The following is a 27,466-nucleotide window of genomic DNA, read 5'->3' as shown; positions in this document are numbered from 1 at the left end:
GACTGCATACTCGGTTAGTGGCCCTGCTTTCAACACTCCTTGCGCCGTCCGGGGGTAGAGTTGCTGCCGGCAGCGGACGCGATTTCCCACCAGGACAAGCGCCCAAGTGGGAATCTCGAAACCTCGGGACAGAATTCCGAGCTCTTCCTTGCTCCACCGGGGAGGGTAGCATTGGCCTTCCCTGCCCTCGCCCTCGGCTTGGATACCGCGTGGAAACGAGCCTTGTCATACAAAATCACACCCCGAGGCGAGCCCGCCTCACCCGTGGATCCCCGTCATTTTTCAGGGGACCGACATTCGCTCCCGGCCCCCCAGTCCTTGCACGCGTTCCGGAGCGAAGAAAAAAACCACAACATTCCCAGACGCGTCCCCGGTGCTCCAGAACACACATGGTTTTTGTTTCGAAAAGAACCCTGTAATCGTGAGAACTAATGGTTGTCTCCTCTATGCAGCATCACACCCACCACCAACAGCAGGGTCCTGTCCCCCCTCATCTGCAACACTCGCGACCCTCGAGCGTGGTTCACCAGCAGCATCACAGCCAGACCTCGGCGCAGCAGCAGCAGCAACAACAACAGCCGCCTCAGCATTCGGGCGCGTACACATACCCGCAACAACCCCAGGGGAGCAATTCACAAGACCACGGTCTTTCAAACTACTACGCGCACCCGAGCCCTTACAGCACGCCGGGTGCAACGAGCGGATACACGGCCGCAGGTAAGTCGCGTTACTCCTGTCCGATTCAGATAAAGACCGACCGAGCTAACACGCGTGCCGCAGATACCGGAGACATCATGGCTGCGACCATGCAGAGACCGCCCTATCCGCCAATCTCGTACCACACTCCCCAATCAAACTCGCCGGCTTCCGTAGCGTCGCCCTCGGGCCACGACCAGCAGAGGAGCATGTACGCGCAGCCTCCCTCGCAATTACACCAGCAGTCGATGTACTATGGCGCTCCCCAGCAGCAGTACTCGTCCATGCCGGCCCAGGCTGCGCAATCGCCGTACGCGCAACATGCCCAACAGCCACATCAGCCGATGGGGTCGCAGCCGGGGATGATGATGTCGCACACACCCCCTCAGCACCCCATCGCCCAGCACCCGGCACAGCACGCGCAACCGGGGATGAGCCCGCGTCCCGACAAGATTGACACCCATGGCCTCAACCACCGGATATCAGCAACTTCTGCCCCCGTCGCGATGAGCAGCGCGTCATCAACAAGCCCCCAAAACGGTGCGCCGCTCACCACCCCAACGACCGCCGCTGGTGTAAACCCGAATGCTGCCCCGGGGCCGATCCCGGCGACCACGCCGCTGGTAGTAAGGCAGGACACGAACGGGGTCCAATGGATTGCCTTCGAGTACTCGCGCGACAGAGTCAAGATGGAGTACACCATCCGCTGCGATGTCGAGTCGGTGAACCAAGACGAGCTGTCGGCCGAGTTCAAGACGGAGAACTGCGTCTACCCGCGCGCGTGCTGCCCTAAGGACCAGTACCGTGGAAACCGGCTGCAATACGAGACCGAGTGCAACTCGGTGGGCTGGGCCCTGGCTCAGCTGAACCCGCCGCTTCGGGGCAAGCGCGGTCTGATCCAGCGCGCCGTGGACAGCTGGCGGAACAGCAACCAGGACCCGCGCCTGAGGAGTCGTCGCGTCCGCCGCATGGCCAAGATGAACTACCGCAACAACAAGACGGGGTCGACCACCCCTCACGCTACCCACATGCCCGCTGGCCCCGGCGGCCCTGGCTCGTCAGGCATGACCACGCCAACGGCCATGGGTCCGGGGAGCAACCCGGCGATGGGCAAGCCGGTACTCAACAACATGGCGTCGCAGATGCACCACCATCACAGCGGCCAACAGGACGGAAGCGCTCAGGGAGGAGACGAAGTCGGTATGTTTCACCAGATGGCCTAAAGCGCGCGCGCGTTGTTGTGATTAAGTGTGATACCTCTTCGAGCCAAAGCTGTTTTACATGCGCCTGCGTTTTCATTTTGTTTTGGTTGTGTTTGGATTTTTCTGGGATATACTCGCTCGCCGCCGCCCCCTTTACAGCTGTTATATACCGGCTCTCGAACCAGCATTCGATCTTCGAGCACTGTTTACCCGGGGCGTCAACAGGAACCTGGTACAAAAAGAAAGAACTGTACATTACATTTAGTCGCGTTTGCTGTTAGTCTGTTTTGCTGGTTTTCGGTCGTCCTTCAGTCGTCTGGCTGGGTTGGCTGGCAGAACCTGGGTTGCATTGCATTTTCTTGCTTTGCACCGCCGCATTCAACAGCATCATCGCTCATCACATATCATCAACCAGCACCTTCATCCTCAACACCACATTCTGCCAAAGTGTCCTTGACAGGGAGCCTGATAAAAGATAGATGATGGCACCTCGAGATGCTGGCGACTTGCATTCTTTGCCGCGCATCGTCTTGAGATTTGCGAGTTGCTGCTCTTGCTGCGCTGTTTTTGCTCTTGAAGTATCACACTTGACATGACCGACGCGCGCTGTGGACGAGGCCTGACATGGTCATCAACCCTTTTGAGTAAAACGCCGATCGGCTGACACGCTCTCTCTCTTAGGTGAAGGAGATTATGCGGATGACCAGTCGCACCACCACCACCACCATCAGCCCCCGCCCGGCCAGCCCGGCGTGGAGGAGCGCCCTACCCAAGCCTTCACCGGCTACGGTTCCTACGGCGGCGCCCCTCACGGCTCGTCCTCGATGCCTTCCATCCACGACACGCTGAGCGGCTCCCCCGCCCACGGTGGCGGCCCCGGACCGCTGACTGCCGCCCGCCGGTCGAGCTCCGCGCGCGGCCCGGCAGATGGGCCCGATGACCTCTTCCCGGACATCCCCGAGACCAAGAAGCGCAAGTTCATCCTCGTCGAGGACAGCGACCGCCAAAACCGCCTGCGCGTGCGCGTCACGCTGGACAACGTCAACACGCGCGAGATCCCGGACAGCTTCCGCAGGAACAACAGCGTCTACCCGCGCTCCTTCTTCCCGCGCGAGATGCAGAGCCCCCCGCCCAGCGCGACGGGCAGCCGGTTCTTTGCCGACGACGGGAGCGAGGCCGAAGACGACGGCGCCACCGAGACGGAGGGCCGCCGGGCCGGACGTGGCGCGAGCGCGGCGCAGGCGGCCAAGCACCCCAGGACGCTGGTCAAGGTGCCCATGGAGGAGGGCCAGGAGGTCGAGCTGGCCATCCCCCGCATGCGTAGGTCGTTCCGTGGCAAGGAGGTCCGGCTCAACGACCTGGGATATCGCATGGCGTGGCTGCAGAGCCGCGTGTTCTCGGGCCGGACCGTGTTTTTGCAGCGAGCCCGTGAGTTTTTTTTTTTTTATCCCCATACCCGTTCCCTTTGTCGTGACGTAACATGACTGACTGACACGGCCGCAGTGGATTGCTATCGTAACAAAACGCGCAGCGCCATCGAGGGCCAGTTGCAGGACGTTAAGACGGCGGCGCCGCACTACGAGACCCGCGTGGGGAAGCGCAAGTTCAACGAGAGGATCCGCGGAGAGGAGGACTGAATGGGGCTGGAAGGATGATGATGACGAGGATGAGGATGAGGACGAGAACGAAGGCGGGGAACGGTTTCATGGTGACGAGGGCGGCTATCGTCGTGGTGGGCGGTCGTTTTGCTAGGGGCCGGCTTCCCATTTTTGATGGCCGGTCTGGGTGCTACGTCAACGAGGGTTGGGGCTACTTCCATTTGGTATCTGTATAGAAAAGCTTGCTTGCAAGCGAAGGCATCACTGCCGGGGATCATAGGCAACAAATGTGTATATTCTAGTCATCAGGGGGTTTGTCAATATTACTGGGTAACAAAAGGCGGCGTGCGGGCACATCGACACGGCGTCACTTGCCTGTGTACTTCGTGCAGTGTTAGTGTTTTTGTCAATGAGTGAGGGCTAGCAGGTATGGTGTAGAATGTCCACCCTCTTATCATGGCCAAACCCGACTCATCCCAGCCCATGAAGCTAATTCTCCTCGACTCGTCCCAATCTTATAGCGTTGATTCTCAACTCATCCCAATTCACCCATATAGCTGATTCTGACGGACGCACGTTCCGAGAACTTCTGAGTCCTCTGCTACTCATTCGCCAATCTACTCACCCCTCAACCACCGCCCCAGCGCCGCCGGGTCAGCAGCATTCTCCCAGTGCTCGACGGCCTTCCCCGTCTCATCAAACCTCCACAGCCCACAAAACGGCATCTCGATCCCGCCCTTCTGTTTCCCATTTCCATCTTCCTCCCCGCTCCCTTTGCCCTTCTCACCACCCTTCTCCTCCTCCTCCTTGTCAGTCCCCTCTTTCTTCTCTCCCTCCTCCTTATCTCCCTCCTTCTTCCCCTCGTTCCCCTCCTTCTCCCTCCCCCCCTCCTTCTCCCTCCCCCCCTCCTTCTCCCTCTCCCCCTCCTTAGAAGCAGTACCAGCAACAACAGCCTCAACAGCAGCTGCAGTAGCAGCTGCAGCCTTAGCAGAAGTAGCAGCAAGAGCAGCCGCAGAAGCAGCCGTATCAGCAGAAACACTAGTAGAAACAGCCGTGCCAGTAGTAGCCGCAGCAGCCGCCGAACCAGCAGCAGTAGTAGCAAAAGCCGTCGCCGCAGTCGCAGCAGCAGAATCAGCAGCAGCCTTCGCAGCGCCAGAAGCAACCTCGGCAGCCTCGGCGGCAGCCGCAGCAGCCATGCTAGCCATAGTAGCCGTGGCAGCCGCGGCCGCAATAGCAAACGAAGCAGCAACACCACCCCCAGGACCAGAACCCGAACCCGAACCATCACCATACCGACTCATCCCAGCCCCAACCTCACCCGCACCCGCACCCGACCCCGATCCCTCACCCAACCCCGATCCCGAAGGGGAAGACAAAGACACCTCACCCCCCCCTTTCAAAAACCCCATCACGCACCCAAACACACCCCCCGCATCCACCACCACACTCTCCACCTGCATCACCAACCTGCCCCCCGCCGCCGCCACCAGCTCTTCCTCGTGCCGCTGGGCCGCGGTAATCCCGACCAGTGGGGCGCGTAGGGGGTTGGTCAGGTTGCGGTCGGCCGGGTGCAGGACGATGGTGGGCGCGGCGATAGTGTGTAGGAGGGTGAGGTCGCTGTAGAGGCGGTGGAGGTTGGTTGTGGCGTTCTTTTGGCGGGTGGGGTTGGGGGGTGGATTGTTGGGGGTGGGTGTCGTGTTGTTGGTCATGGTGCTTGCTGGGTTTGTTGGTGGGCGTGGTTTGGGGGGTGGTGTGCTGGATGTGGTTTGCTGGAGGTGCTGGTGATGTTGGCTGAGATGACTGTGAGCTGGAAGGGAGTTGACTCTGAGAAGGAGGTTGGGTTGTGGTGTTGTGAGGTGAGAGTTGGAGTTGGGAGTTGGGAGTTGGGCTCCGGTTGGGTTGAGGTTGGGTTGCGAGGTAGGGGTTACCTTAAGCGGGTAGCATGGAAAGTGGAAGTGGCCTTGTGGTGCTCTCTCTCGGAGGTCCGGTGTGTGAGAAGGCGCGGTGGTGATGTGGCTTGGGGGTACCCGTGTATCGACGTGTCCATCTTCAGTTTTACTCACTAGCCTGAGAGCTACAATCAGTCTCTTGTAATTAGTGCTTAGAGTCGGTTTTAGTTAAAGCTTAGCCCGTGGCGATAACATGCACTTGACGATAGAGTTTCGATATCAGGGGGGGTGGCTGATACACTCGTACACTGCATCGATATATCTCCGCCACTTGGTGAGACCCAGCACAGCATTCACCGGAGGCAAGTAAACAAAAGACATCTCACGAAATAGCAAAATCTCATCGGACAACCCCCCCAAAAGAGATAGCCGGTTACGAAACCCCTTGAATTTGCTTCGTTGGACGAGAAGGTGGCGGAATAGGTTACGACTGTCGCCCTTTTTGACTGCCAAACCATCCACGGCAGCCCCGTTACTCGACGGTATCCTGAGTATGTTAATGTATAGAGATATTACTCACTCTTATTCCAGTGCCTAAACCATACAAACAACACGCACGTAATAATCTTCGAGTTCCATCTCGTGTATATTCAACTGGCTTGGGAGGAGACTGCGGAATGTTGAGGGTGACTGATGCTCGAGTTGGAGAGAGGGTTTCCCTACGATGGTTCGTTTATAGTGTCATGGACGGCGGGTTAATAGCTAGACTACTACGTGTGAGGTCGTCTTCGTATACTAGTTGATGTTGCCACTTGGCCATCCTAGCCCAGTAACTCGCTTTAAGTTGTTAAGGAACTTCGGCAGCGCGGTGGCCTTGCCTTCCCCCCAACCTCCAACCCCATGCCCACCCCATGATAACTCACGGATGAAGTCTATACTGCACAAGTTAGTCTTAAGACACAACCTGCTAACCGTCTAGAGGCCCAAGCCCGACAAGCAGCCCTAGCACAGGTGTCAGACATACTCCCTACCTACAGACCAGTCCCCACAACCGCCCCTATTTCTCCAGCCGAGTGTAGTCAGTACTGTGTAAGTCGGCTAGCCAAGTCCATCACCCTTCCCTCCCCCGTACCCTTCTCCATCCCAAACCCTGTACCCCCTTCTATCCCCTCCCCATCCCAGGCAACACAGAAGAGCAGCAACACATAACGCAGCAAGTCAGCAGACAAGCAAGGTAGCACAAAACAACCCCCAATGCAAGTCACGCTTCACCACCCTGTCCCTGTGTCATGACACAACACGACTCCCTGGCCAACTCCTTCCCAGCACCGAGTGTATGTTATGTCGGCCCCCAGCACCCGCCCCCAGCAGTCGCACATCCCCAGCACCGTAGCACCCAGCTCATCCCCAGCTCATCCCCAGCACCTCCGTAGCAGCACCTCCCCAGCAGCAGAAGCAGCAGCAGCCGCGCGCTCGGTCCTCACCGTTTCACAACACCACCCGCCAATCCCTCCCCACCCGGCCCCTTCCGCACGTTTCACAAAATTTTACCCTCCTCTCACCCACCCCCTAAGTTCGCCCCCAACTCGGGCCAAGCCCCTCCCGAGTCTCACCGCACCGAGGTCGCTCGTAGGTGACAAATGCCGAAACACCCGTTCTATTGCCTGTCCGTTGCCGGGATACGAGACACAGAGGGGGGTTCCGGGCCAAGCACGATCCGAGTCAGGTTGGGAGCGTACAACCTTCGCAACCCGAGGACGCGCCGAATCGTCCCGGCGACTCGCTCGCCTCGGTGGCACAACATCGGTCGGCACTGATTCAAGCTGGGTCATTGTGGCTGGTTTTCAGTCCCCTTCCCGGTCACAGACCGGAGTGGTAATTGTCTGTCCCCTCTAACCCGCTACCTACACACTCCTCCTCCCCCATATTCACGCATTACACTCGCGATAGCACAATGCGATGCATGAGCTCCGTAAATAATGTCATAACATCGCCGGCATATCGACAGGAAAAGAGAAAAAGAAATAAAAGGAAATAAGAAGACCTCCAAGAAACAACCATCGACAGCGTCTTCCATTTTCTAAAGGGAATATGTGAAAGACGCGACGCCCGCCAACCCACCAAACCAGACAAACCACATGTAGCCGCAAATTAAGGACTCCAGGGCCGCCTTTCTGTCCGTCGTAGAAATTGAAAAGAATATTGTACACACCCCTCGTGATTGTAGACCAGAGGGAACTTGGCTCGGCTCCAAGCTTGGAGCAGCGCCGTGGGGTCCGGGGTGGCACTGGGCGAAGCGGACTGATTTGGTTTAAGCAGCCGCCCGGCATGCGGCTTCTTGCTCGTTGCAGGCGGCGATGGTTTGGCCCTGAGCTTGGCCACCGTTGACGGCGTCGGCGCAGGCGTTGTTCTGGATGGCACAGGCGCGCTGAACGGCGGCGTCCCTGTTGGCGAAGGTGTTGCCATTGACACTGAACGGGCGTTGAGCATCGCCAGTGTCCTCAACCGCAGGAGCCGCGCCGCCGATAGCAGCAGCGTTCTGGGCACCCTGACCGCCGTTGTTGCCGCCGTTGTTACCACCCTGGCCCTGACCGCCGTTGTTGCCGCCGTTGTTGCCACCTTGGTTGCCACCTTGGTTGCCACCCTGGTTGCCGCCCTGGTTGCCGCCGTTGTTGCCGCCTTGGTTGCCGCCCTGGCCTTGACCGGCGTTGTTGCCCTGACCTTGACCGGCGTTGCCGCCTTGGCCCTGACCGCCGTTGTTACCGCCGTTGTTGCCACCGTTGTTCTGGCCATTGTTCTGACCGTCATTGCCGCCATTGTTCTGACCGTCATTGCCGCCATTGTTCTGGCCGTTGTTACCGCCGTTGCCGCCGTTGTTGCCGCCGTTGTTGCCACCGTTGTTGCCACCGTTGTTGCCACCGTTGTTGCCGCCGCCGCCGTTGCCGCAGGCACCACCGACGCTGAAGTAACGGCAATCCTCTTGCGAGCCACGCTGAGCAACAGGCATCAGCACGGGCTGGTGGTTGGAGGCGCTAGACATGGTGCAGACACGGTAGCAACCGGTCGGAAGACCACCGGTCACCTCGGCAGTGAGGCGGCCCTGGCCGTCTCCGGCGTCGTTGATACCCTTGAAGAAGGCAAACTGCTTGGCGTCTAGAGGCTGGGTAGGGTTCATGGTGTTTCCGGTGTCCTGGACTGTGACGTGGGTGTGGCCGATAATCTGGCCCTGTCCGTTCAGGTCCTGAGGGGCCGAATAGTAGGTGCTCGCGGCGTTGGTGAAAGCACCCAACTGCATGTTGGCAAGGTTGACCTCGATTTCGAAGGTAGTTAGCTCCTCGACGTCGTCGCCGTTCTGGGGGTTGACGATGACCGCCGAGACCATTCTATCGACGGAAGGGATCTTGCCCATCGCTGCTCAAGGGTTAGCTGGTGAACAGTCACTCTCTAGGAGTATATACACATACGGATACCGTTGCAGGAACCATCGCGGTTTTGCAAGCCGTTCGTCAAGGTCTCGCCGGAACAAAAGTTGATGAAGTTGGCCTCGTCACTAATAGAGGGGTTAGTATCGACAGCATCAAGCTACTGCACGAGGGTAAACATACGTGGCGGATTCGACCTGGCCGTCGGCGACGTCACCTCCCTCCTGGCCGGTTGCTGCCGAGCCGGTCTGAACGGCGTCTGCTGCCAGGCAAGTGTTGCCTCCGTTGTTGCCGCCGTTGTTGCCGCCGTTGTTGCCGCCGTTGTTTTGGCCGTTGTCGCCGCCGTTGTTGTCGCCGTTGTTCTGACCGTTGTCGCCGCCGTTGTTGTCGCCGTTGTTCTGACCGTTGTCGCCGCCGTTGTTGCCGCCGTTGTTGCCACCTTGGTTGCCGCCCTGGTTGCCGCCTTGGTTACCGCCCTGGTTACCACCTTGGTTGCCGCCGTTGTTGCCGCCACCACCAAAGCCACCACCAAAGCCACCACCAAAGCCGCCGCCGAACCGGTTACCGCCCCTGTTCTGTCGCCGTTCCAGGGCAATGGGAGATCTGAACTGGTGGATGGATGCCGCCTCAGCAACCATGGTCACACCCAAAAGGGCCGTCACAGCTGTTTTCATCAACATGATGGGCGATTTTTTGAAACGTTTCGATGGGTCGTCGAGAAAGAACTGAGCTCCGCGGGAGCCGAAAGTTGAATCGAGGAGGATAAGATGGTTCCAGACCGTCAAGAAGCAAAAAGTGAGTTTTAAAAAGGAGTGCTGTGCGACAACTGGTGCCGACGAAGTGGGATATGTACAAGGTACAACAGGTACAACCCGCGTCCGAAGAAAGGAACGAATGGAAGGATGGAAAGAAAAGAAGAGGGACGAGACAAACAACTACCACCGCACTGAGTGAGAATGGGACATGGTCGAAAAGAAAAAGGCCAGGACAGTTCTCGAGACCGCGGGAGTTGTTATAAGAGACGAGCCGCCAGGACGGGAACAGGGAAGGTGCTGCGACGGCGATCCGACGAGAATGCCAAGCCAGTGTTTCTCATGCCCCCGGCAAGCCAAGCGGTTTCGAGCTCTTCCGGAGTGCACCCCCAGCATGCCCCAGCATGCCCCAACAAGGGTTACCGCCAAGCTTTCTGCGACCAGGAACGTCGACAGATCCCGGGCAGTGCGGCAGGAGGCCCGGAGAAAGAGAAATGGGTGTGCGGCCCCACGGGTCTCAAACGCGGAGCAGGGGGCCGGTGATGCAGAACGGGGGAGTGGGAGGTGGGAATGTTGAAGTCGTCTGACAGGAGAACGGGAGAGAGGGGGATTGGAGATGCAACCTCAGAAGCCTGTCCCTTGCAGAAGTCAAAATTTGAAATCCGAAATCCCACATCAAACTTTTTTTGAAGTTGGGATGGCAGGGACCCTGGGACGCTCCTGGATGACCTCAACACGGGGTGAGAGCACGGGGCAGAGACGAGACGAAAAAGGAAAGCGTGCCTTGCAGCTAAAACCAGGCACCAGGCACTAGGCACTGTAGAACATCCGAGGAAAGAGCGGCCTGCTAAACGACTCCCGTACCTTCCATCCTCCGGGTTCAAACCTGGAAGTTTCTTGAGTGGCGATGGAAGGCCCGAGTGGTTCACCCTACTTCCACACTTCCATGCCCCGGCACACACATTCGATGCCTGATTCAGGACCTGGAGAAGAGGCAAAAGAGCTGTATCGTTATCGTGCAAAGTTCTCAGCGGCAACTCCATCAAGGCGCGCGCAACGGCTGCAACGGCTGCCCCAGGGCTGGGATGCTGGGCTGAAGTTGAGGCGCGTTGTGTGCCAGGTGCCCATGGCTGGATGGGTGAAGCCCTGCTCGTCCCAAGTTCTGGCCAATCAGGGATGCCATACTGAAGGCGATCGGGCAGCTTGTGTCTCGGGATCGATGAGATGAAGCGCAAGCGAGCGAGCATTGACTCCGCTCCTGTCGTGGGGTCATTCCCCACTTTCCCCTTTCAGGCGCTTCTCGACCCGACGGTGGCACTTGGCTGGCCAGCAACCCCCTCCAGTCAACCGCACGTCGGTACCTTGTCGGCGGGTGTCGGCAAACCTCCAAAATTACACACAACAGGTTAGGATCTTCACTGTCACCGTCCGCGCATTGGCATCGGCTGCTGTCTGTTGTATCAGGACGTCCTCTCTGCTTGGCGACCGGGAATAGCGGCAGTTCGCGGTTACGTCCATCATCGTCTTTTCGTAACTACGAGTCTCTGACCGGTTCTCCTCGGTATGTATGTTTGTAAAGTAACAGTATACGCTGAAGCCGGTAGATGGATCGCCTGACCGAGCAACGACCCCGAGTTGCGACGCCTTCAAGTTCCACCCGTGTTCAGGAAACAACCAAACGTCGACGTCAGCTTTAACACGAGGCCAGGGACATGATTGCGGGCCGGGCGGCCAAGCCTCGTGGCCGTTAAACCGTCTGTTCTCGAGGAATCCACAATGAAAATACCTTCACGAGGCGTGGGACTTTCGTAAGTAGCGTTCGCAAAATTAACTTTGAAACCCTCGGACCCAAATGTTTAAGTTTGTGCCCCTGTCGAGCCGCAACCTCGTGTAGTTTGCAGTTTTCGACGTTGCTTCCCTCGCTTCCTCAGGGGCACGTTGTGATCCCCTGCCTCTTGTCAGGCAGGGTACAGCGTCTGGGGTTCCCACGAGCCAGGCTCGCTAGGTTTAGCGGGGGTTGAAAAATATCGCCGACAAACCCGAGTACCCAAAATCCAGTCCGAACTTCATCCTACCGCAACCTCATTGAAACGGCCATCTCTTCATAGGGCTTGCCGAGCCTCCTCGTTTCGTTGAGGTTGACATGATTCTTAGGCAAGGTCGGCAGTATGATGCCGCGGACAAGCATGGAGATGAGATTACGGGCTGACAGTCTAGGTGGCGGCCGACCAGAGACCGCCGTTGCCCTTCACGATGTTTCGGTCTCGCAGGCCTGGGGTTGACCGGCCATCTGGGTCCGGGGTCCTTGTTCCCGAATCAAGCTCCACGCAGCGCTGCGGCTTGGTATGGACCATATTGTTTGGTTCAATTATTGTTTGGCGTTGGCGACAGCTTGAGGCGAGAAAACACTCGAAGAAGATAAAACAGTGAAGTTAAATGTCAAGTTGAACTGGTCGCACTCTTGTTGGGAGTTGGGACGAACCTCTCAGGGGGCCCCTTTTCAGCTGGGCCACCAGTAACACAGCGGTAACACGCAGGAATAAACAACAATAGCGTGTGGGAACAGCAGATAGTTACATTCCACAGTCAGACCGTGCACACGATTCACAACAGCACCACTCGGGATACGGAAATTCTGATTACACAGCAAACAGCAAACCCCCGTGACCATGGCGAGAGCGCAAGCGCGGGCGGCAAAATCGTGAAGCGGACCCCTGCGCATCTTGAGACACAACCACAGAACGTCTCGCCCCCCATCCCCCTCCCATCTCCCCTCACTCACTCGAGAGCGAGAACTACTCGGGTTTTGTGAAACAGTGCAACAGTTGCAACTAGCTTTGTCGAAACCAGCCCTTCATTTCTACCACACACAGATGAATCGTTGAGGGAGCACAGCGTCACCTTGGTCGGCTCTGTCGGCATTCTCTCGAACGGCGGCCGTCGGGTGTGGAAGGCAACAACCCAACAACCCGTCTACGCAGTACTGTGTAAGTTGGTGCCTGACATGGAACAACACACGCTTGACTTTGTCTCCCCCCCCCCTTGACCCCCCACGATACCGCAGCTCGTGACTAGAGATCGACGGAACGAAACGAGAGGCACCTCAAAATGCTCGGCGCGAGCTGATGCCGCCATCGGAGCTTGGCGTCCCATCACGATCGCTGGTGTCGGCGGGAAGATCACACAGAGGGGGGTTTCTCCCCGCTGCTGGGACGGGGCACCGTTTCCCGTCGCCGGGACGGATTTCAGATGCGGTCTATCACGATGATCACTTCTGGAAGGGTATTATTTGATGACGTGAACCGCCTCAAGAGCCAAGATGGGCGGCTCGCTCTCCACTGCAACTAGGTACCGTCCCGCGGGGAGGGGATCGGCTCCCATCGTGCCATTCTAAGATCGCCAACGCCGCCTGGGCAAAACAATAATAGCGGTGTTGGTTAGAGATCTTCTGACAGTGACTCGGTCTTCAGGCTCGAGACGATCAAGTCCAGCCATGCAGCCAAGCGGTATCCCGCCCTCGCTACCTGCACCTCGATCACCGGCGCCGCGGCCTCGTAGTATTCTGCTCCCAGCTCCTGGCCGCGGATGGCATTCGGGCCCTCGGGCAACACTGCGCTGGTGTTAGTTTGTTGCTTATAACAGACCACCGCAAAGAAGACGGATCCCCCGTCGAGGTCGAGAGACACTCACCAACGGTGCAGACATGGGCATTCGCCTCAGACGCCCAAGCCATCGCAGTAGCGACAGGATCAGACAAGTTGGCGGACCTCAACCAATCAATCCGGTCGGTCGCGTACTTGCCGTCGTTGATCTCGCGGGTGAGCTCGTCCGCCCAGCGCTTGGCCTCCGGGTAAGGGCCGCGGCGGCGGACACCACCGACCAGCTTCTCGGCGATGCTCGTGTCCCACACGTGGTGCAGGTTGAAGCGGCGGCCGTCGAACAGCACGGGGATGCCGTTGCCGCCGCGCGCCACGTTCTCCGTGTGCAGCGGCTGGTGGATGTCGCCGACGAAGTGGACGACGAACTTGGCCGCGATGGCGCGCTCCCAGGGCGGCAGCTCGCCGGCGACGTCCAGCATGCGCGTGGTGTAGTTGTGCAGGGCGCTGACGACGCAGCCGCGGTCCTTCTTGCAGTCGCGCTCGAAGTCGACGCCGCAGTATTGTGGGGGGTCGTCCTTGGCGTCGATGAAGTGGAAGTCGGAGGTGAAGCGGCCCCATTTGGTGTACCGGATCGAGTCGGCCCAGGTCGAGACCCCGGCGAGGTAGTCGCCCGTGTCGTTGCGCAGGAGTGCTTGGAGGTAGGTCGTCGTCGCCGGCGACACGAAGTTGCTGGCTAGGTAGCCGACGGTGATGTGCCCGAAGCCTGTGGTCGTGCTTGCATGGTTAGATTCTTGCCATTTTGTTCTCTAGACTGGAAGGAAGAGAGGTGCTTCCATACCGCCCCAAGCCAGCGCACCCGGCACGGCTGCCGCCGTAACGGCGAATGTTGAGAGCTTCATCTTGGGCGACGCGACGGGAATTGGAAAACTACGTGTGTCCCAATTGAACACGGTGATTATCACGTAAATAAAAAGAGATATATGTACAGCAGCAAAAACACAGGAAGAGATAATGGAAACGTTCACAGGCACAACATCAACACAACATGCGGCGGTTCCAACTGATCGTGGTCAGCTGTGCAGGCGCATGGCAGGCTGCCAGGGCAAGGATGCTCAGCCGGACGGAGAGACATCAAGCCCCTGTCGCGTTCGGGAGTTCACGTTCACAGAATCCACATGTGTTTGGATCCCTGTTCCTGACTGGCCCATTGGCAACACGTGACCACGCGCGGTGAACGGGTTGCGCTCTCTGGCGCTTAGCGCGACAAATTTAGCGATGCAACGAGAAAGGAGGGTTGAGTCTGCCGGCTTCTCTCTGGAGAAATGTCCCATCCGGCCAACTTCTGAAGACAGCCCGATTTTGATTGCGGACCGCACCTGCCCCGGGAGCAGCCGTTAGGGACATTCAGTCGCTTGTTTAAGAAGTCGTCACTCGTCACTCGCCTTAGGTAACCCATCACTTTCTCCAGCCCACACCTCCATGATTTGGGGTTCAAATGAAACACATCAAAGTCTCAATGTCTTCGACGGCAATCCCCAACTTCAAAAACACCCCATACCTCAGGTCCCTAGTTCTCACGTCGAGGGAGGTTCCATACTAACTACCGGGACGGCCCCGGATGCAAACTCCTTGGCAGCCCAGCCAACCATTCCCGATTCGTTCTCTTGCCTGTATTCGACCTCGCTTTCCTCGTCCCGCGGCCCTCACCGCGGGCCTCCTCGAGGGCCTCCTCGGCCGTCACGAAAGCTGACAGGCTGAGGTAGTTGGCGACATCCTCGGCAATGTACCAAGACAGCTCCCGTTCCTCCCGACAGTCCTCCTCCGCCAACCGCGACTTTTCCTCCCCAGACAGCTGCTCCCGTCGCAAATTCCTCACTTCCGCGATGACGTGGTGAAGGACCGCCTCGGGGCATCTGACGGCGCTTTTGGCGTGCTCGGCTCTGCGGATATACCTCCGTCTAACATCGGTAGCGCCGTCTAGCGAGAAGGCGATGCAGTAACTCATCTTCTTGCCCCACCCTGACAACGTATTAGCGCTCGTCACAGGCACGCCCAGCGGCGGATCTGGATATGGAGGCTCACCTTGAGTGTAAAGCAACGGTACATCCCACGCCTCCTCGCACGCATCGACATGCACCCACCGGCGCTGATGCTCCGAGTAGATCTCGGTCCACACACGGTCCTCCGCATTCCAAACCCAGCGCACCCTTGCCCCGACAGCCCGGCAGAGCATGGAGAAGCAGTTCGTCCACTCCCCAACCCGGCCCCGCCTCGTCTCCAGAAGCTTCCAGGGATCCGAGTACCGCGGAAACCGCTCGTCGGACCCGCAGTCAGGCTTCACGCACCGGAAACGCTCCACCCCCGTCGCGCCCCACGACTTCTCCTCGTCGGTCCGCGACGCCATGCCGGCGTAGACCGTGGCCGACCCACAGACGCGGCAAGGCGGGTTGTTGACCCAGGTGAAGAAGTCGCGCTTGAACCAACGCAGTAGCGCCCGGACTACGCAGTCACGGTACGCCCATTGAGGGCGGCTACCGTCGCCCAATGATTCCGCCTCGGTTTGCATGATCTGCGCCTCCTCCTCGGCTTCCGAGTACAACCTGTCTAGTGGTAGCACGGCCAGCGCCTCGTCCAGGCGCCCGGAGTCTTCGTACTTCATGGGCATCGCGCTGAGCTTGAGAAGCAGGTTGCGGAAGTCCCGCGCCGCGATGTCGCCCGGCTGCGGCGGCGCCGGGAGGACGGGGAGGGCCCGCATGATCGGGTGGGCGGTGTCGGCTGTGTATGGGGGAGGCTTGCTGGCCTTGGGGTCATGGAGGTTTCCCGGGGGGGCTGCTCCTTTGCGAAACAACTCTTTCCGGTTTGCGGCGATGAGCCGCCCAAAGCGTTCGCCTAGGTCCTTGGCCCAGCTTCCGTCTGCCAGGTCGACCGCTTCCCCGGGGAGCCGTGGCCGCTCCCCGATTCGTCCTTTGATGTCTTCGAAAATAGAATCGAAAGGGACCACAATCGCGCGGCCGGTGCCCGGGGAGCCGGCGACAATGTGACCGTACAAGTCGCCCGTCCGGGCATCGACGACCCACGAACCGCAGTCCCCGACTTGGAGTGGCGAGTCGAAGACGGCGCTGAGGCTCATTGTAAACTGGGCGTTGTTCGAGGAACGGCAGTATACGGGGGCGCCTGATAGGATTCCAGTAAGAACTCCCCTGGAGGTGGCGCTCAGAATTTCTCGTGTCTCCTTGAGCTTTGGGCTCGCCAGGGCTGTGATTGTAACCATTCTGCTCCCAGGGGATAAGTTCGGGTTGCGGACCTGGTTTCTCCACTCGTAAGGAAGATGGGGAGCGTGGATGAGGGCGTAGTCGAGACCAGGGTACGACCCAGATTCGAGGGAATTGAAGAAGGGGGCTCCTAAAATCTCATGGTCCGGTTCGACGACAACGCTGCTAGAAGAGTCGACAACGCTGCTAGAAGAGTCTTCCGGCTCTGTAAGCGGTTCTGCTTCTTTTACCCACGAGAGAACCTCTTGTGGTGTAGCGCCAGAGTCGCTATCCGCCTCTTCGTCGCTCTCGGAGTCGCTCTCGAAGTCGCCGTCATCAAAGCCGTCGATATCGATTCCGCTGTCCTCATCACTCTCGCCTTCCGCGGTGACCTCCGCTCTACGCTCGTGGCTTTGGAAGACATGTGCGGCCGTGGTATAGTAGAATTTGCCCCCTGATTTAATGACGCCGCCGATAGTGGCAGGAGATTTCGAATCGCCGACAAATAAACTGGAACCATTATCATGGTTGCTTCTGCTCCCCGGTGACCCGAGGAAATCGCTCTCTGGTCCAATGTTTCCGCTGAGAATGGTAGGAAATACCGAGTGGTGGACAGATACCTCCAATTCGTTATCATCGTCGCTCGCTTCCGGTTCATTATCATCGTCTCTCGCTTCCGGTTCATTGTAATGGTTGCTTGTCTCCAATATCTCCAATTCGCTACCATGGTTGCTTCTGCTCTCTAGCGGCCTGAAGACTTCCGCCTTTCTCATCGCCTCATGGCGGCTCCCTGGCGCCAGCGGGATGAGATGGTCGAAGTCGGGAGTCTTGGGCATGTGGCCCGTCTTGATCCCGCGGTAGCCGTTCAGGAGGCCGCTCTCCCGGATGGTGTTCCGCACCTCCTTGCGATGGGCGGCGACCTCGCAGCAGAACATTATGGTGGGACTAGCGCTGCTATGCGTCTTGCCGAACATGTAGATTGACCATGTCACCCAGCTGGAGATGGGCTCGGCCGATCTCTCCAGGTACTCTTTGATCCTGGGCGCGATATCGTCAAAGGCCGCCCTCGCCGGGCCCTTGGCCTCCCAGCACGAAACCTTGCCGTACTTGGTGATGAACCGCCCGATCGAGAGCTCGGGGTACGGCCATGTGTCGCTCTCCCGTTCCGTCTTTTGTACCGTGAATAAATTGGAGAGACGTTCCGAGGTTCGGAACATCGTCGCCATTTTCTTTTTTTCTTCTTTCCCTTTGCCAGTCTCGTTATACAACGTCATCCAGGGGGACGGAAACGAGGTTCAAGACAACCTGAACTCCCCACGCCGGTTTGGTGGGATGACAGTTAAATCACCCAGTTTTGACCTCCTTGGACTCTCGTGGCTTCAGCCCGCAAGGCTGCGCGGGGCGATGCAACTCACGATGCAGACTGCTGACGCGGCGTCGAGGCGCTCTGATAGGCCGACTCCCTGCATCTTCATGCAGTCGCTGCGGCATCAAAATCTCCAGCCTCACTGGGCAAAAGTCGGCGTCACCTCAACCCACCACATCATCTCATCAATGAGGCCTTCCCCAGTTTCGAGAGTAGCGTGTTCCGTACAGCTAATTTAATATAGCCCCTTATGGTTTGAAGAGAACTCACTCGAGTCTCCGTAACTCACTCTTTGGTGTTTTCCCTCGAGCCCCTTTTTAGGTTCTCTGGTGTAAGCCAAATACATGTAGTGGACATACCACAAGCACTTCAAAGTTCAACTCTCTCAAGAAAATGGGTTCAGACAACCCACCAAACACCATCCTCAACCAAAGCCTCCTCGACGCCCCCGACTCCCCAGCAACCCGATCCGCCATCTCCACCGGACTCTGGGGCAACGACACACCCACCACACCCACCGCCGGCCAACGTCTACACAGCGCGGACCGCAACCCCACCAACCCCGACGACACCTACTGGACCTACTACCACCAAGAATGCACCAATGCCCTACACGACGGCGGCCGGCACGTCGCGGCCCGCACCCACGCCGACATCGTCTCATGCGCGGCCAAGCTGCGCCGCGGCATGGCGCGCGAGGACGTCAAGGACGCGCTGCGGGCGGAACTGCTGCGCGCCCGGTGCCATGCCAATGACGAGGAGTTGTTGGACAACTCGGTCGACTTGACGGCGAGCCTGCTGCTGATGGCCAACTTTGGGCGGTACGCCTACGGGTTTTCGGGGCGGAACAGGGTGTGCTGGACGAAGGGGTCGCTGGGGGAGTTTTTAAGGGATTATTTTGAGCCGGAGCGGAGGCTGGTGAATGAGGGGGTGAAGCTGGAGAGGGTGTTTAAGGCGAGTAGTTTGGACCGGATTGCTGGGTTGGAGGTGGTGTGGACGGATAACTTGGCGGATCACCTGCGTCTGACGGATGATGATCGCAAGGTGCATCTGTTTCATCACGCTTCGTTTCTGGAGACGCAGCGGCAGAGGTTGGTGGTTTGATATGGCCTGACCTGACCTGTTTTGGCGGGTGTTGTTTGTGCCTGGGTTAACGACCCAGCATGCCTCCTGACTGACTGGCTGACTGACTTGCTTGTGACCAGCGCCGACAGCCTGCTGCCGAGCGGGCTCGCCGAGGAGACGCTCCGGACGCTGGCGCTGCTCTGTCCCACGGCTGACGCGGAGACCAAGCAGTGGCTGGCGGGGCTGCCCAACCACGGCGACCTCGACCGGGGCGTCAACCAGTGCGGGCGCCTCAAGACGGACGACCGGCGGATCGACAACTTCTTCTTCTGGAGAGACCGGCTGGTGATGGTGAAGCAGGTGTTTGACGAGGCGCAGCCCAAGACGATCCGGCAGTGGTGGTACGACTCGCGCAATGGGGTGCAGTGGTACACCTTCTGGGTTGCTGTCCTCGTGCTCGTGCTGACGGTGGTGTTTGGGCTCGTGCAGAGCGTGGAGGGGGCGCTGCAGGTGTATGTCTCGTTCAAGGCGCTAGATACGGGGGAGCATCTTGGCCCGGGGGGAACCTGATATTTGGAGTCTCCCGAAAGTGTGAGACGGCGTACTATCTAAGACAGGGAGACCCAGTGCTGATCAACGAGAGCAACTCAAACAGAATACAGCATCGAGTTGAAGTACTGAGGTCTCATGAGAAAAAGAAAGGAGAACACATGTTCTCCATGTCGCCTAATACGGGGCCGGCGGGCAACCGTGCAGGAAAGATGGCGCGTGGCCGGGCCTATGCGCTGCTTCACACACCCGTCTCATTCACCTTTCCCCCCTGCTTGCGCTCGTGAGCCAGGAGCGTGATATTGAAATGGATATTGGCACCCGGGAAAAAGGGCGGCGGCACGGCGTCTCGGGGGATATTAAGATGAATTTTGGCGATATCGCCATCAAAAGCCAAGAACCATTGGTATTCTCCTTCTCCTTTATACACAAACTCGCCATTCTCGATGACAAATGGCTTCGTCAGGTCGTTTGGCTAGCAAGCACATTATTAGTAAAACAGTAGGGGGATGATATGTAGGTAGGTAGTTAGGGATTGAGGGGGGGGGGGGCCGCTTACGCCGACGGTTTTGCTCGCTGTTGGCACAAGCGCATAGGAACTCGCGCCAACCCAGGCTTGGAACATAAATCCGCTTTTTTCAATATCCCCTTCTTCATCCAGTTGAATGGACGCAAGAGTGCCATTCCCCTTGCGAAAGCCGACGTCATCCCCTATCACTTCGGCGTATCCTGGTTGGGGGGTGGGATCATCAGGTGACGATAGGTAGAAACCAGAGGCCACCTGGGCAAGGAGCGCCGTGGCCGACAGGAGAGCGGAGGAAAGCTGCATGGTCGAAAGAGACTGCGTAGGTCGAGGGAGAAAGTTGGAGATGAAAGAGCTGAAGATGTGGGAGAGAATTGAGAAGCGAACGACGGCCCGCGAGTGACCGGCTTATATAGATAGCCAACGAGCTAAGGTTCGGACCTCTTTCCATTATGAGAACCTTCATCAAGGTTTATTCGGCTCATAGATCGTCCCACCATTGAGACAACAAGTCACCGTTGACAACTGAACTGAGACCATACTAATACCGCTACTGAAAGAACCAGCTCACCGCGTGAGCCAATGATCGACACACCTCGGACTGTCTCCCAATACTCACTCGTGAGCGTTTAGCGTGACACCATAAAAGTACGTGGCGGTAGCTGGGTAGGGGTTACCGCCCTTCTCGTCGTTCTGAAGATAAATGGCATAGGAACCAGACTCGTCAACCAAGCTCCACTTCCACCTTCTTTCCCCTTTATACAAGAGCTTGTCGTCTTCGATGGCAAACGGCCCCGTCACCTCGTTTTGCTCACCCACAAAGTAATTATCAGTACAACACTGGGCGGTGTTACATGCCTAGTACCTTCGTTTAATATTTAGCTTACGGATCGTCACACCACTGAGACAGTTGACAGCTCCGCTAGTAGTTGACAGCTGAACTGAGACCATGTGTACACTACTACTGACGCAACCAAAAGAACTGACTCAACTCTTTCTGTGTCTCGGCCTTTTATTCTACCAAGCGGAGGCCCCAAAACCCGGAAGACTAAGGAAGGCCAGCTCGTCCGTTTCTTCGCCGCCAAACCCGACCCAGCCAACTCCAAGACGGCGGGTGAAGGACTCCGACAGTCTTCTATACACATTTTCACCTCGGGCTGTCCCCCAAGCATCACTTGTGAGCGATGAGCGTGATATTTTGACGGCCTCTGCCCAGTCTGAATTTCCTTCTCGGTCCGAATAGCCTTAAACGAGCTTCCTCTACCGGGTGGAGGCCGAATTGAAGGTAAATGCTCGGCTGGTCATTCAGGGGGTCAGAAAATAAAAGACCAGCCAAGTTCCAGCTCCAATCTCCTCCCCCTTTATACACGAACTTGCCATCCTCGATAGCAAACGGGCCCGTCAGGTCGTTTGGCTAGCCCCAAACATATTAGCACAATACCAGGTGGCGCTATGTAGAGATGTAGGGGTGGTGGGTTGGTTTGGGGGAGGGGGGCCGCTTACGCGGGGAGGGTTGCCCTCCGTTGACACCAACAAATACGTGCGCGATTTGTTTCCGCGTTCGAACCTTAACTTCTCGTGTTGGAAGTCGCCGTGTTGGAACTTGAACCCGCTTTGGGCAATATCCCCTTTGGAATCAAGACTGATGTTTGCGGTCTTGTGGGCGTCCTTGTAAAACCCAACTGAGTTACCAGTCCAGTCCCTCAGTCCGGCGTATGCCTTCGGATCGGCATGGTTGGAGGGTGACGATAGGTAGAAAGCAGAGGCTGCCTGCGCAAAGAGCGCCATGGCTGACAGGAGAGCAGTGGAAAGCTGCATGGTCGAAAGAAGCTGGGTAGGTGGAGGGAGGAATTGAAGATGGGAAGCTGAAGATGGGGAGAGAATGGAGAGCGGATAGCGGGCAAGTCGGCGTCTCATATGGGTATTTACCTACTCGGCTCAAGCTCCGACTTCTCCCTCCACAATAGTTATCCTTACGCTATAACTTTAATATTTCGCTCGCAGATCGTCCTACCGCTGAGACGGTTGACAGCTGAACTGAGACCATACTGAAGTTGGAGACGAGAGACTCGACGATGCGGAAGAGAATCGAGAAGGAAACAGCGGACAGCTTGCCGGTTTATATACATAACCAGCCATACAGATCTGTAGTTCAGACTTTTCCTTCCACAATACCTTTGATAGTTTTGACAACTGAGCTTGAGACCGTACGAATACAGATTATAAATGACGCTACTAAAAGAAGTCGTTCACATGCCCTGTAAGCTGTTAGTGTTCATGGGCCCTTTCCCGCCGAGAAGTACTACAAGAATGCGAAAAGCAGTGCGCCAATTCTTTTGGTAGGGCCATCTGTGCTGAGACGGGCTTAACTGAGACCAGAGTTACCTGTAGTTACTGGGAGTTGCCTTTCGGTTGGAGAAGGTGTCGATGTCAAGTCGAGGCTGCCAAGAATGGCGATCCGTAATCGGCCGAGTATAACTGGTCCGTGCTTCCCCACAATCTCAACCCCGGCTGCGGTGTGCGGGGTGCCTTATCAGGGTCCCACCCGGTGCCGTTCCAGCTCTCCCAGCCTCTGCGCTGCAGGTCTCCTGCAGGGATCAATCGATGTGCATCAACTGCAGTGGCCCAACCAGAGCACCGTATGCGAGTCGGTCAGCCAGGCTGAGCCAGCCGCGGGGCACACTCAGCTTCCCTTTCCGGGATGGCATGTCTTGCTTGGCTTGCCTTCCTCTGCCGATCCGCGCCTGCGATAAGGGTCTTTCGGCACACGGGAGCGCTGCTGGTGACTTCACAGTGTGTGACCGGGTCCACGTGCAAAGTTCAACACCAAAACCACCACCGTCCAACAACCCTCAAAATCCCCAAGCGCGACAAAATTGATGGCCATACGATCGAACCCAACACGCTCGAGCCTTGTTCCTTCTTCGCCTTTTCTCAGTGGCAGCCCTGACCCGATATGCAGCGCTTTGTCGCCGCCGTCTCTGATGCGCCTCACGCGCCCAGAGTCGGTGAGGCGCTCTCGGGCATCTTTGGCAGCGTGAGCTTGACGGCCTGGATATGTCTCTTGGTACGCCGATCGGAAGACACTCAATAGAGGTGCCAATCACTGACGGCGCTGTAGCTCCCACAACTGATCACCAACTACAAAGCCAAGAGCGCAGATGCCTTATCAATGAAGTTCCTGATAATCTGGCTGCTGGGTGATATGGCCAACCTTTCCGGTGAGTAGTTAACGAGTCGCCAAGGACAAATCGCGATTCTCCAGCGCGCGAGCCAGTCACCCATACTGAACCCCTCGCAGGCGCCCTCTTCACAAGCCTCGCGCCCTCCACCATCGCCCTGGCCAGCTACTTCTGCGTCGCCGACCTGATCCTGATAAGCCAATGCACCTACTACAACACCATCAACGCCCGCCGCCGCCGCGCCGCCGCCGCCCGACGCGAGCACCACCACCACCGCCACCACCACCACACCCACCGGCGGCCCTCCACCGGCGACGACGATGACCGCGACGCGTGCGCCTCCTCCTCCGCCGCAGCCCCACCCCCAACCGAATCCGACCCCCTCCTCCCCACCACAAACACCCCCGATAACAACACCAACCCCAACAACAGCGGCGGCCTACCCGGCTCGCACCGGCGGCACTCACTACCGCGGCGCACGAGCAGCAGCGTCGGCATCGGCGGCGACCCCCTCGCGCGCATCATCACGGGCGAGGACGACACGCCCGACAGCCGGCCGTGGCTGCACAACACGGTGAGCCTGGTGGCCGTGTGGGCCGTGGGCGTGGCGGGGTGGTTCGTGAGCTACAAGATGGGCGCGTGGGCCACCCCGGGGGGCGGGGATGTCGGGGATGTGGTGGCGGAGGAGCCGACGGCGGTGGTGGGGATGGTGTTGGGGTATGCGAGCGCGGTGTGTTATTTGTGGTATGTTTTTCCCTTTCTTAATGGGTTTCTTGTGGTTTTCTCTCTCCCCCCCCCATTGTGGGGGTTGGTTTTGTGATGACATGTGCTAACGGGGTCTCGGACTACAGCGCGCGCGTGCCGCAGATCATCAAGAACTACCGCGAAAAGTCGTGCGAGGGGCTCGCGCTTCTCTTCTTTTTGCTGTCGCTGACGGGCAACTTCACGTACGGCGCGAGCGTCATGGCGTTCTCCCAGGAGCGCGACTACTTTATCAGGGCCCTGCCCTGGCTGCTGGGCTCTCTGGGCACCATGGTCGAGGACTCCATCATCTTCGTGCAGTTCCGCTTATACTCGCCGGAGAGGCAGGTCAAGCCTGGTGGAACGGCATAGAGCGTTGGAGTATCGGCTCAGGTTTGTAATGTCGGACTATGCGGTTTGTTGACGGGTTGCGTGGACGGGGACTTTAGTTTACAGAGCATAGACGGGTGGGATGAGATGAGAGGAGATGGTCACGGTTCCTGGGGATGTGGGCATTTGCATGTTTGCATGTTTGCAGCTTGGTCTGCATCTTGGCTGCATTTATGGGGCGTCAAGGCTCCAGATTGTCGTTTCGTGGGCGTTTTGCATATTATCTGATGTTGATTACCTACCTTAGCCCGGCTGTACTGTACATACCTCGCGTGCATGAGCTATTTAGATGAGAGCCGAAGTCATTTGCAGCAGCCAGTATCCACCTCTCGTTCTCCGTCCCCTCACGCATCGCATGCAGCCACTTCTCATCAGCTTTACTTCTTTTTTATTTTATTTTTATTCCACACTGCCCGCCCAACAATGTTCGACTGCCTCCCGGTCGAGATACTGTCCGTCATTTGCGACTATATCGGAGACTCGCACCCCCCCAGCGTGTTGTCCCTCGCGCTCACGAACAAACACTGTTACTCTGTCGCCTGCGCCTTCCTCTATCAGGCCATCGCGATCGAAGGCTGCCACCCCCAGCAGCTGGCCCTTGACGCGCAGAAATGTGAGGATTTGCTCCGCCGGGATTCGGCATTCTGCCATGTCAGACGCTTCGCCGTGTATGGACGATGTGAGGAGCCTTGCCTGTGCGATGATTCCCTCGAGCGGAAACGGATGCCCTTTCAGAAGCTTTTCTGGTCGCCCTACGACTATAATGACAATGACGGCGAGAGTCCAATTGTGTCTTTTATGGACTCCCTTTCCTTCGACCACACAGCTGGCGAAGACATCCATCAACTCGACGCGTGTTGGGGGTCGGTATGCCGTTTGGTCAGATTGCTGCCTGCCCTGACAGACTTTATATTCGCCTTGTCCCACTTGATGCCGCCTTGTCTCCTCGAGACGCTACACAACCAGTTTGCCGCGTCGTCTCCCATACGGCTGCGGCTGCACATCATCGACTTTGGCCTCCCCAATCTTGAGGACGGGAGATCCGATCCCCAGGAGTTATCCCTCGCCTCGTCACCTCTGCTCCACCGTATCTGGGCCCGCTATTGTGACACGGACGGCTACGACCGAGAAAGCAGGCCAAGCTACGATGCTGAAATCGCCATGGAGCTGGTGGAGGGCTTCGCACCGAACTTGAAAGACGTGCGTTTGTTCCACGACTGGGGCAACAGCCATGGAGTCGATTTACCACGGCCGGCTTGGAAGCGTTTCTCGAAAGCCGCCATTACTTCTGGTTCTTTGCAAAAATTGGACCTTGACGGCACGCGATTGTATTATGAGTTCAGAGAAGTACCGAAAGAGGTCCTCCAGCGCTGGGAGACAAGCACCGACTTTTCTGTTCTTCAAACTTTGAATCTTCGCCAAAGACTCGATCTAGCCGGCCTTACTTTTCTGGCGGAGTGCTGCAGCTTTCCGAATCTCACATCGTTGACTCTCTATTACGACCCGGGCGAGGGCCAGGCGGGCACCGAACCCCTGCACAAGTTTCTCTGCGCCCTGCCGAATCTTCGCTCTCTCGCGTTGCTGGGTGATTGCGCCCAAACAGTGCACGCCACCGCCTTCAACCCCGGCCTGAGAAGGCTACGCCTCCCTACCACAGCGGGAGCGTCGTACCACCGCCAGCTCCGCTCGATTGTCGAACGCTGTCCCGAAATCGAGCACCTCGCGGCGACCCTACCCCGCTCCCGAGGCGGCGCCGACGAGGTTGACTTATACAGGACCGTTGGCAGGTTACCGCGCCTTCGGCACCTGGACCTCTCGCTGGACGCCAGCTCCCCTACCCCGGAGACACGGTACTTTGTGCCCCAGCACGCACACCCGCTCCGGGTGCGAGAAGTTCTCCACCTAGACTACGCATCCCCCCTCAGCCCGATCCACTACTCCCCGAACCGCCCCGTTTTCAACGCCCTCGTCGACAGCGCGGCCGACGAGAAGCTGGCCCTGGCCATCTTCAAAGCCGTCTCCCAGGGCAAGAAAAACCCCGTAGGCGCCGCCAACACGGCCGCGGTGCCCCTCGAGAGCCTCGCCCTGCGTGTCATCGGCACCGGGGACTGGCCGGTTTCACTCCGTGCCTTCGAGGGACAATACGTATCCCGCACGCTAGGGCCGTACATACGGGTCATGGCGCGCCCCTGGCGCGTCACTCGCGACCCTAGGGACGATCGCCGCGACGTGCTGCACGCTGCACGCATCGACCCGGACCCTGAGCCGGCGGGGCTTGCCCTCTGGGAAGGGGAAGGGGAAGGGGAAGGGGAAGGTTTGGAGCGCGACGTGCTGGCTGTCTTCCGGCAGCTCTGGCCCGAGAAGGCACCGGGCAGTAATTGGTTCGAGGACTGGGAGAGCTGGCCGCTGGAGGGCGTGGACGACGAGTGATGCCTTGGCCGGGACGACGGCCGTTGAGGGACGGATTGGGATTATAACATTGAGCTTGTCGCGCCGGCTGGATTGCTGGGTCGGGACGGGGACATGAGGTCAGCGACCGGCGCGTGCTCCCGAGCAATGAGAAATATGTCTGCCTCTTTGGAAGGTTATGTACAGATCACAGTTGATCTGGAGCTTGCATGTTGTCCGGGGTGGAGACGCTCCGGGACCGGGACCGGGGCTCGGACCGGAGTGTGGAGACCGGTTCCGGGAGTGACCGCTTGAGTCCGGTCCCGTGTGCCGATCGATGCTTGGGCTTTTTTTCAGGGACGACCTGGAAGTTATAGATTTGGGAAGACATTTTCACACGATCCCATCAAGCTCTGTGTCCGTGGTGACCCTGGCTGAGCCCAAGACCAGTCAATCCCTGCCAAGGCGCTGGTCGTTTGAAGTGGGTTCTCAGGGCCGCCAAGCGAGCCGCATCGTCCCATTTGGCGCTTTGCGTTGTGAGAAGGCGTGCTGTGTATTCGTAATCCTCTTAAACAGCTCGATATTTCTTCTCCATTCGCCTTTGTGAGTTGAGACGGGGTTTCTCGAGTCTTTCTCTGATTTCCGGGACATCCGACAGCTTCCTCTGCAGCTCAGCAATGCACGCCATTTAACTTTCTTTCCTTCCAGTTTCAAGCCTGAAACTTGCCAGACCCAGAGCCACAAGCGGCTGCAATTGCGGCCCCGCCCGCCCCGACCACCAGAGCGTTGCAGCGGCGAGTTTCAGATTCCAATACGACAAGAGTTTTGGCGCCCGGTCGCGAACCCGGCGCTT

At 58.1% G+C, this 27,466-nt stretch overlaps 11 protein-coding genes across 11 annotated transcripts; 4 read left to right on the top strand and 7 right to left on the bottom strand.

Moving 5' to 3' along the window:
- Nucleotides 1-431: 431 nt before the first annotated feature.
- Nucleotides 432-3,535, top strand: B0H64DRAFT_317954 (uncharacterized protein; the record flags this gene model as incomplete). Its single annotated transcript, XM_062800360.1, has 4 exons — nt 432-717; nt 781-1,896; nt 2,580-3,326; nt 3,402-3,535. The coding sequence occupies 4 exons, from the start codon at nt 432-434 to the stop codon at nt 3,533-3,535; spliced, it is 2,283 nt and encodes a 760-aa protein (XP_062661999.1).
- A 365-nt stretch (nt 3,536-3,900) lies between these two features.
- B0H64DRAFT_385242 (uncharacterized protein) lies at nt 3,901-5,640 on the bottom strand. The gene is given in 3 exon segments (XM_062803061.1): nt 3,901-3,923; nt 4,018-4,374; nt 4,393-5,640. 2 exon segments carry the CDS (start codon nt 5,203-5,205, stop codon nt 4,114-4,116), a joined length of 1,074 nt encoding a protein of 357 aa, XP_062661998.1. The 5' UTR covers nt 5,206-5,640; the 3' UTR covers nt 3,901-3,923; nt 4,018-4,113.
- A 1,939-nt stretch (nt 5,641-7,579) lies between these two features.
- Nucleotides 7,580-9,732, bottom strand: B0H64DRAFT_75996 (uncharacterized protein). Its single transcript, XM_062808725.1, has 4 exons — nt 8,991-9,732; nt 8,850-8,935; nt 8,164-8,796; nt 7,580-8,004 (listed from the first exon to the last, which is right to left on the bottom strand). Exons 1-4 carry the CDS (start codon nt 9,485-9,487, stop codon nt 7,697-7,699), a joined length of 1,524 nt encoding a protein of 507 aa, XP_062661997.1. The 5' UTR covers nt 9,488-9,732; the 3' UTR covers nt 7,580-7,696.
- Nucleotides 9,733-10,783, bottom strand: B0H64DRAFT_75991 (uncharacterized protein). The gene has a single exon (XM_062808724.1). The coding sequence runs from the start codon at nt 10,600-10,602 to the stop codon at nt 9,979-9,981; it is 624 nt and encodes a 207-aa protein (XP_062661996.1). The 5' UTR covers nt 10,603-10,783; the 3' UTR covers nt 9,733-9,978.
- Nucleotides 10,784-12,854: 2,071 nt separating this feature from the next.
- Nucleotides 12,855-14,324, bottom strand: B0H64DRAFT_75900 (phospholipase C/P1 nuclease domain-containing protein). The gene is made up of 3 exons (XM_062808722.1): nt 13,997-14,324; nt 13,250-13,921; nt 12,855-13,169 (listed from the first exon to the last, which is right to left on the bottom strand). Exons 1-3 carry the CDS (start codon nt 14,055-14,057, stop codon nt 12,997-12,999), a joined length of 906 nt encoding a protein of 301 aa, XP_062661995.1. The 5' UTR covers nt 14,058-14,324; the 3' UTR covers nt 12,855-12,996.
- A 65-nt stretch (nt 14,325-14,389) lies between these two features.
- Nucleotides 14,390-17,900, bottom strand: B0H64DRAFT_385230 (uncharacterized protein). The gene is made up of 3 exons (XM_062803060.1): nt 15,241-17,900; nt 14,601-15,177; nt 14,390-14,534 (listed from the first exon to the last, which is right to left on the bottom strand). The coding sequence occupies exons 1-2, from the start codon at nt 17,681-17,683 to the stop codon at nt 14,759-14,761; spliced, it is 2,862 nt and encodes a 953-aa protein (XP_062661994.1). The 5' UTR covers nt 17,684-17,900; the 3' UTR covers nt 14,390-14,534; nt 14,601-14,758.
- Nucleotides 17,878-19,677, top strand: B0H64DRAFT_75939 (uncharacterized protein). Its single transcript, XM_062808723.1, has 3 exons — nt 17,878-18,866; nt 18,981-19,431; nt 19,496-19,677. The coding sequence occupies exons 1-2, from the start codon at nt 18,169-18,171 to the stop codon at nt 19,408-19,410; spliced, it is 1,128 nt and encodes a 375-aa protein (XP_062661993.1). The 5' UTR covers nt 17,878-18,168; the 3' UTR covers nt 19,411-19,431; nt 19,496-19,677.
- On the bottom strand, nt 19,631-20,368 carry B0H64DRAFT_471756 (uncharacterized protein; the record flags this gene model as incomplete). Its single annotated transcript, XM_062807905.1, has 2 exons — nt 19,949-20,368; nt 19,631-19,864 (listed from the first exon to the last, which is right to left on the bottom strand). The coding sequence occupies exons 1-2, from the start codon at nt 20,216-20,218 to the stop codon at nt 19,631-19,633; spliced, it is 504 nt and encodes a 167-aa protein (XP_062661992.1). The 5' UTR covers nt 20,219-20,368.
- Nucleotides 20,369-20,761: 393 nt separating this feature from the next.
- B0H64DRAFT_75890 (uncharacterized protein) lies at nt 20,762-21,946 on the bottom strand. The gene is made up of 2 exons (XM_062808721.1): nt 21,416-21,946; nt 20,762-21,326 (listed from the first exon to the last, which is right to left on the bottom strand). The coding sequence occupies exons 1-2, from the start codon at nt 21,827-21,829 to the stop codon at nt 21,084-21,086; spliced, it is 657 nt and encodes a 218-aa protein (XP_062661991.1). The 5' UTR covers nt 21,830-21,946; the 3' UTR covers nt 20,762-21,083.
- A 721-nt stretch (nt 21,947-22,667) lies between these two features.
- On the top strand, nt 22,668-24,544 carry B0H64DRAFT_471754 (PQ loop repeat-domain-containing protein). The gene is made up of 4 exons (XM_062807904.1): nt 22,668-22,979; nt 23,034-23,133; nt 23,214-23,838; nt 23,946-24,544. Exons 1-4 carry the CDS (start codon nt 22,869-22,871, stop codon nt 24,205-24,207), a joined length of 1,098 nt encoding a protein of 365 aa, XP_062661990.1. The 5' UTR covers nt 22,668-22,868; the 3' UTR covers nt 24,208-24,544.
- A 104-nt stretch (nt 24,545-24,648) lies between these two features.
- B0H64DRAFT_415168 (uncharacterized protein) lies at nt 24,649-26,655 on the top strand (the record flags this gene model as incomplete). The annotated part of the gene is made up of 3 exons (XM_062805082.1): nt 24,649-25,927; nt 25,973-26,316; nt 26,362-26,655. 3 exons carry the CDS (start codon nt 24,649-24,651, stop codon nt 26,653-26,655), a joined length of 1,917 nt encoding a protein of 638 aa, XP_062661989.1.
- Nucleotides 26,656-27,466: the final 811 nt, after the last annotated feature.

This window comes from Chaetomium fimeti (assembly GCF_033439085.1).
Source record: "Chaetomium fimeti strain CBS 168.71 chromosome Unknown B0H64scaffold_2, whole genome shotgun sequence".
Lineage (NCBI taxonomy): Eukaryota > Fungi > Ascomycota > Sordariomycetes > Sordariales > Chaetomiaceae > Chaetomium > Chaetomium fimeti.
Note: the sequence above shows the minus strand (reverse complement) of the source record. Positions and strands in the feature narration are given on the sequence as shown.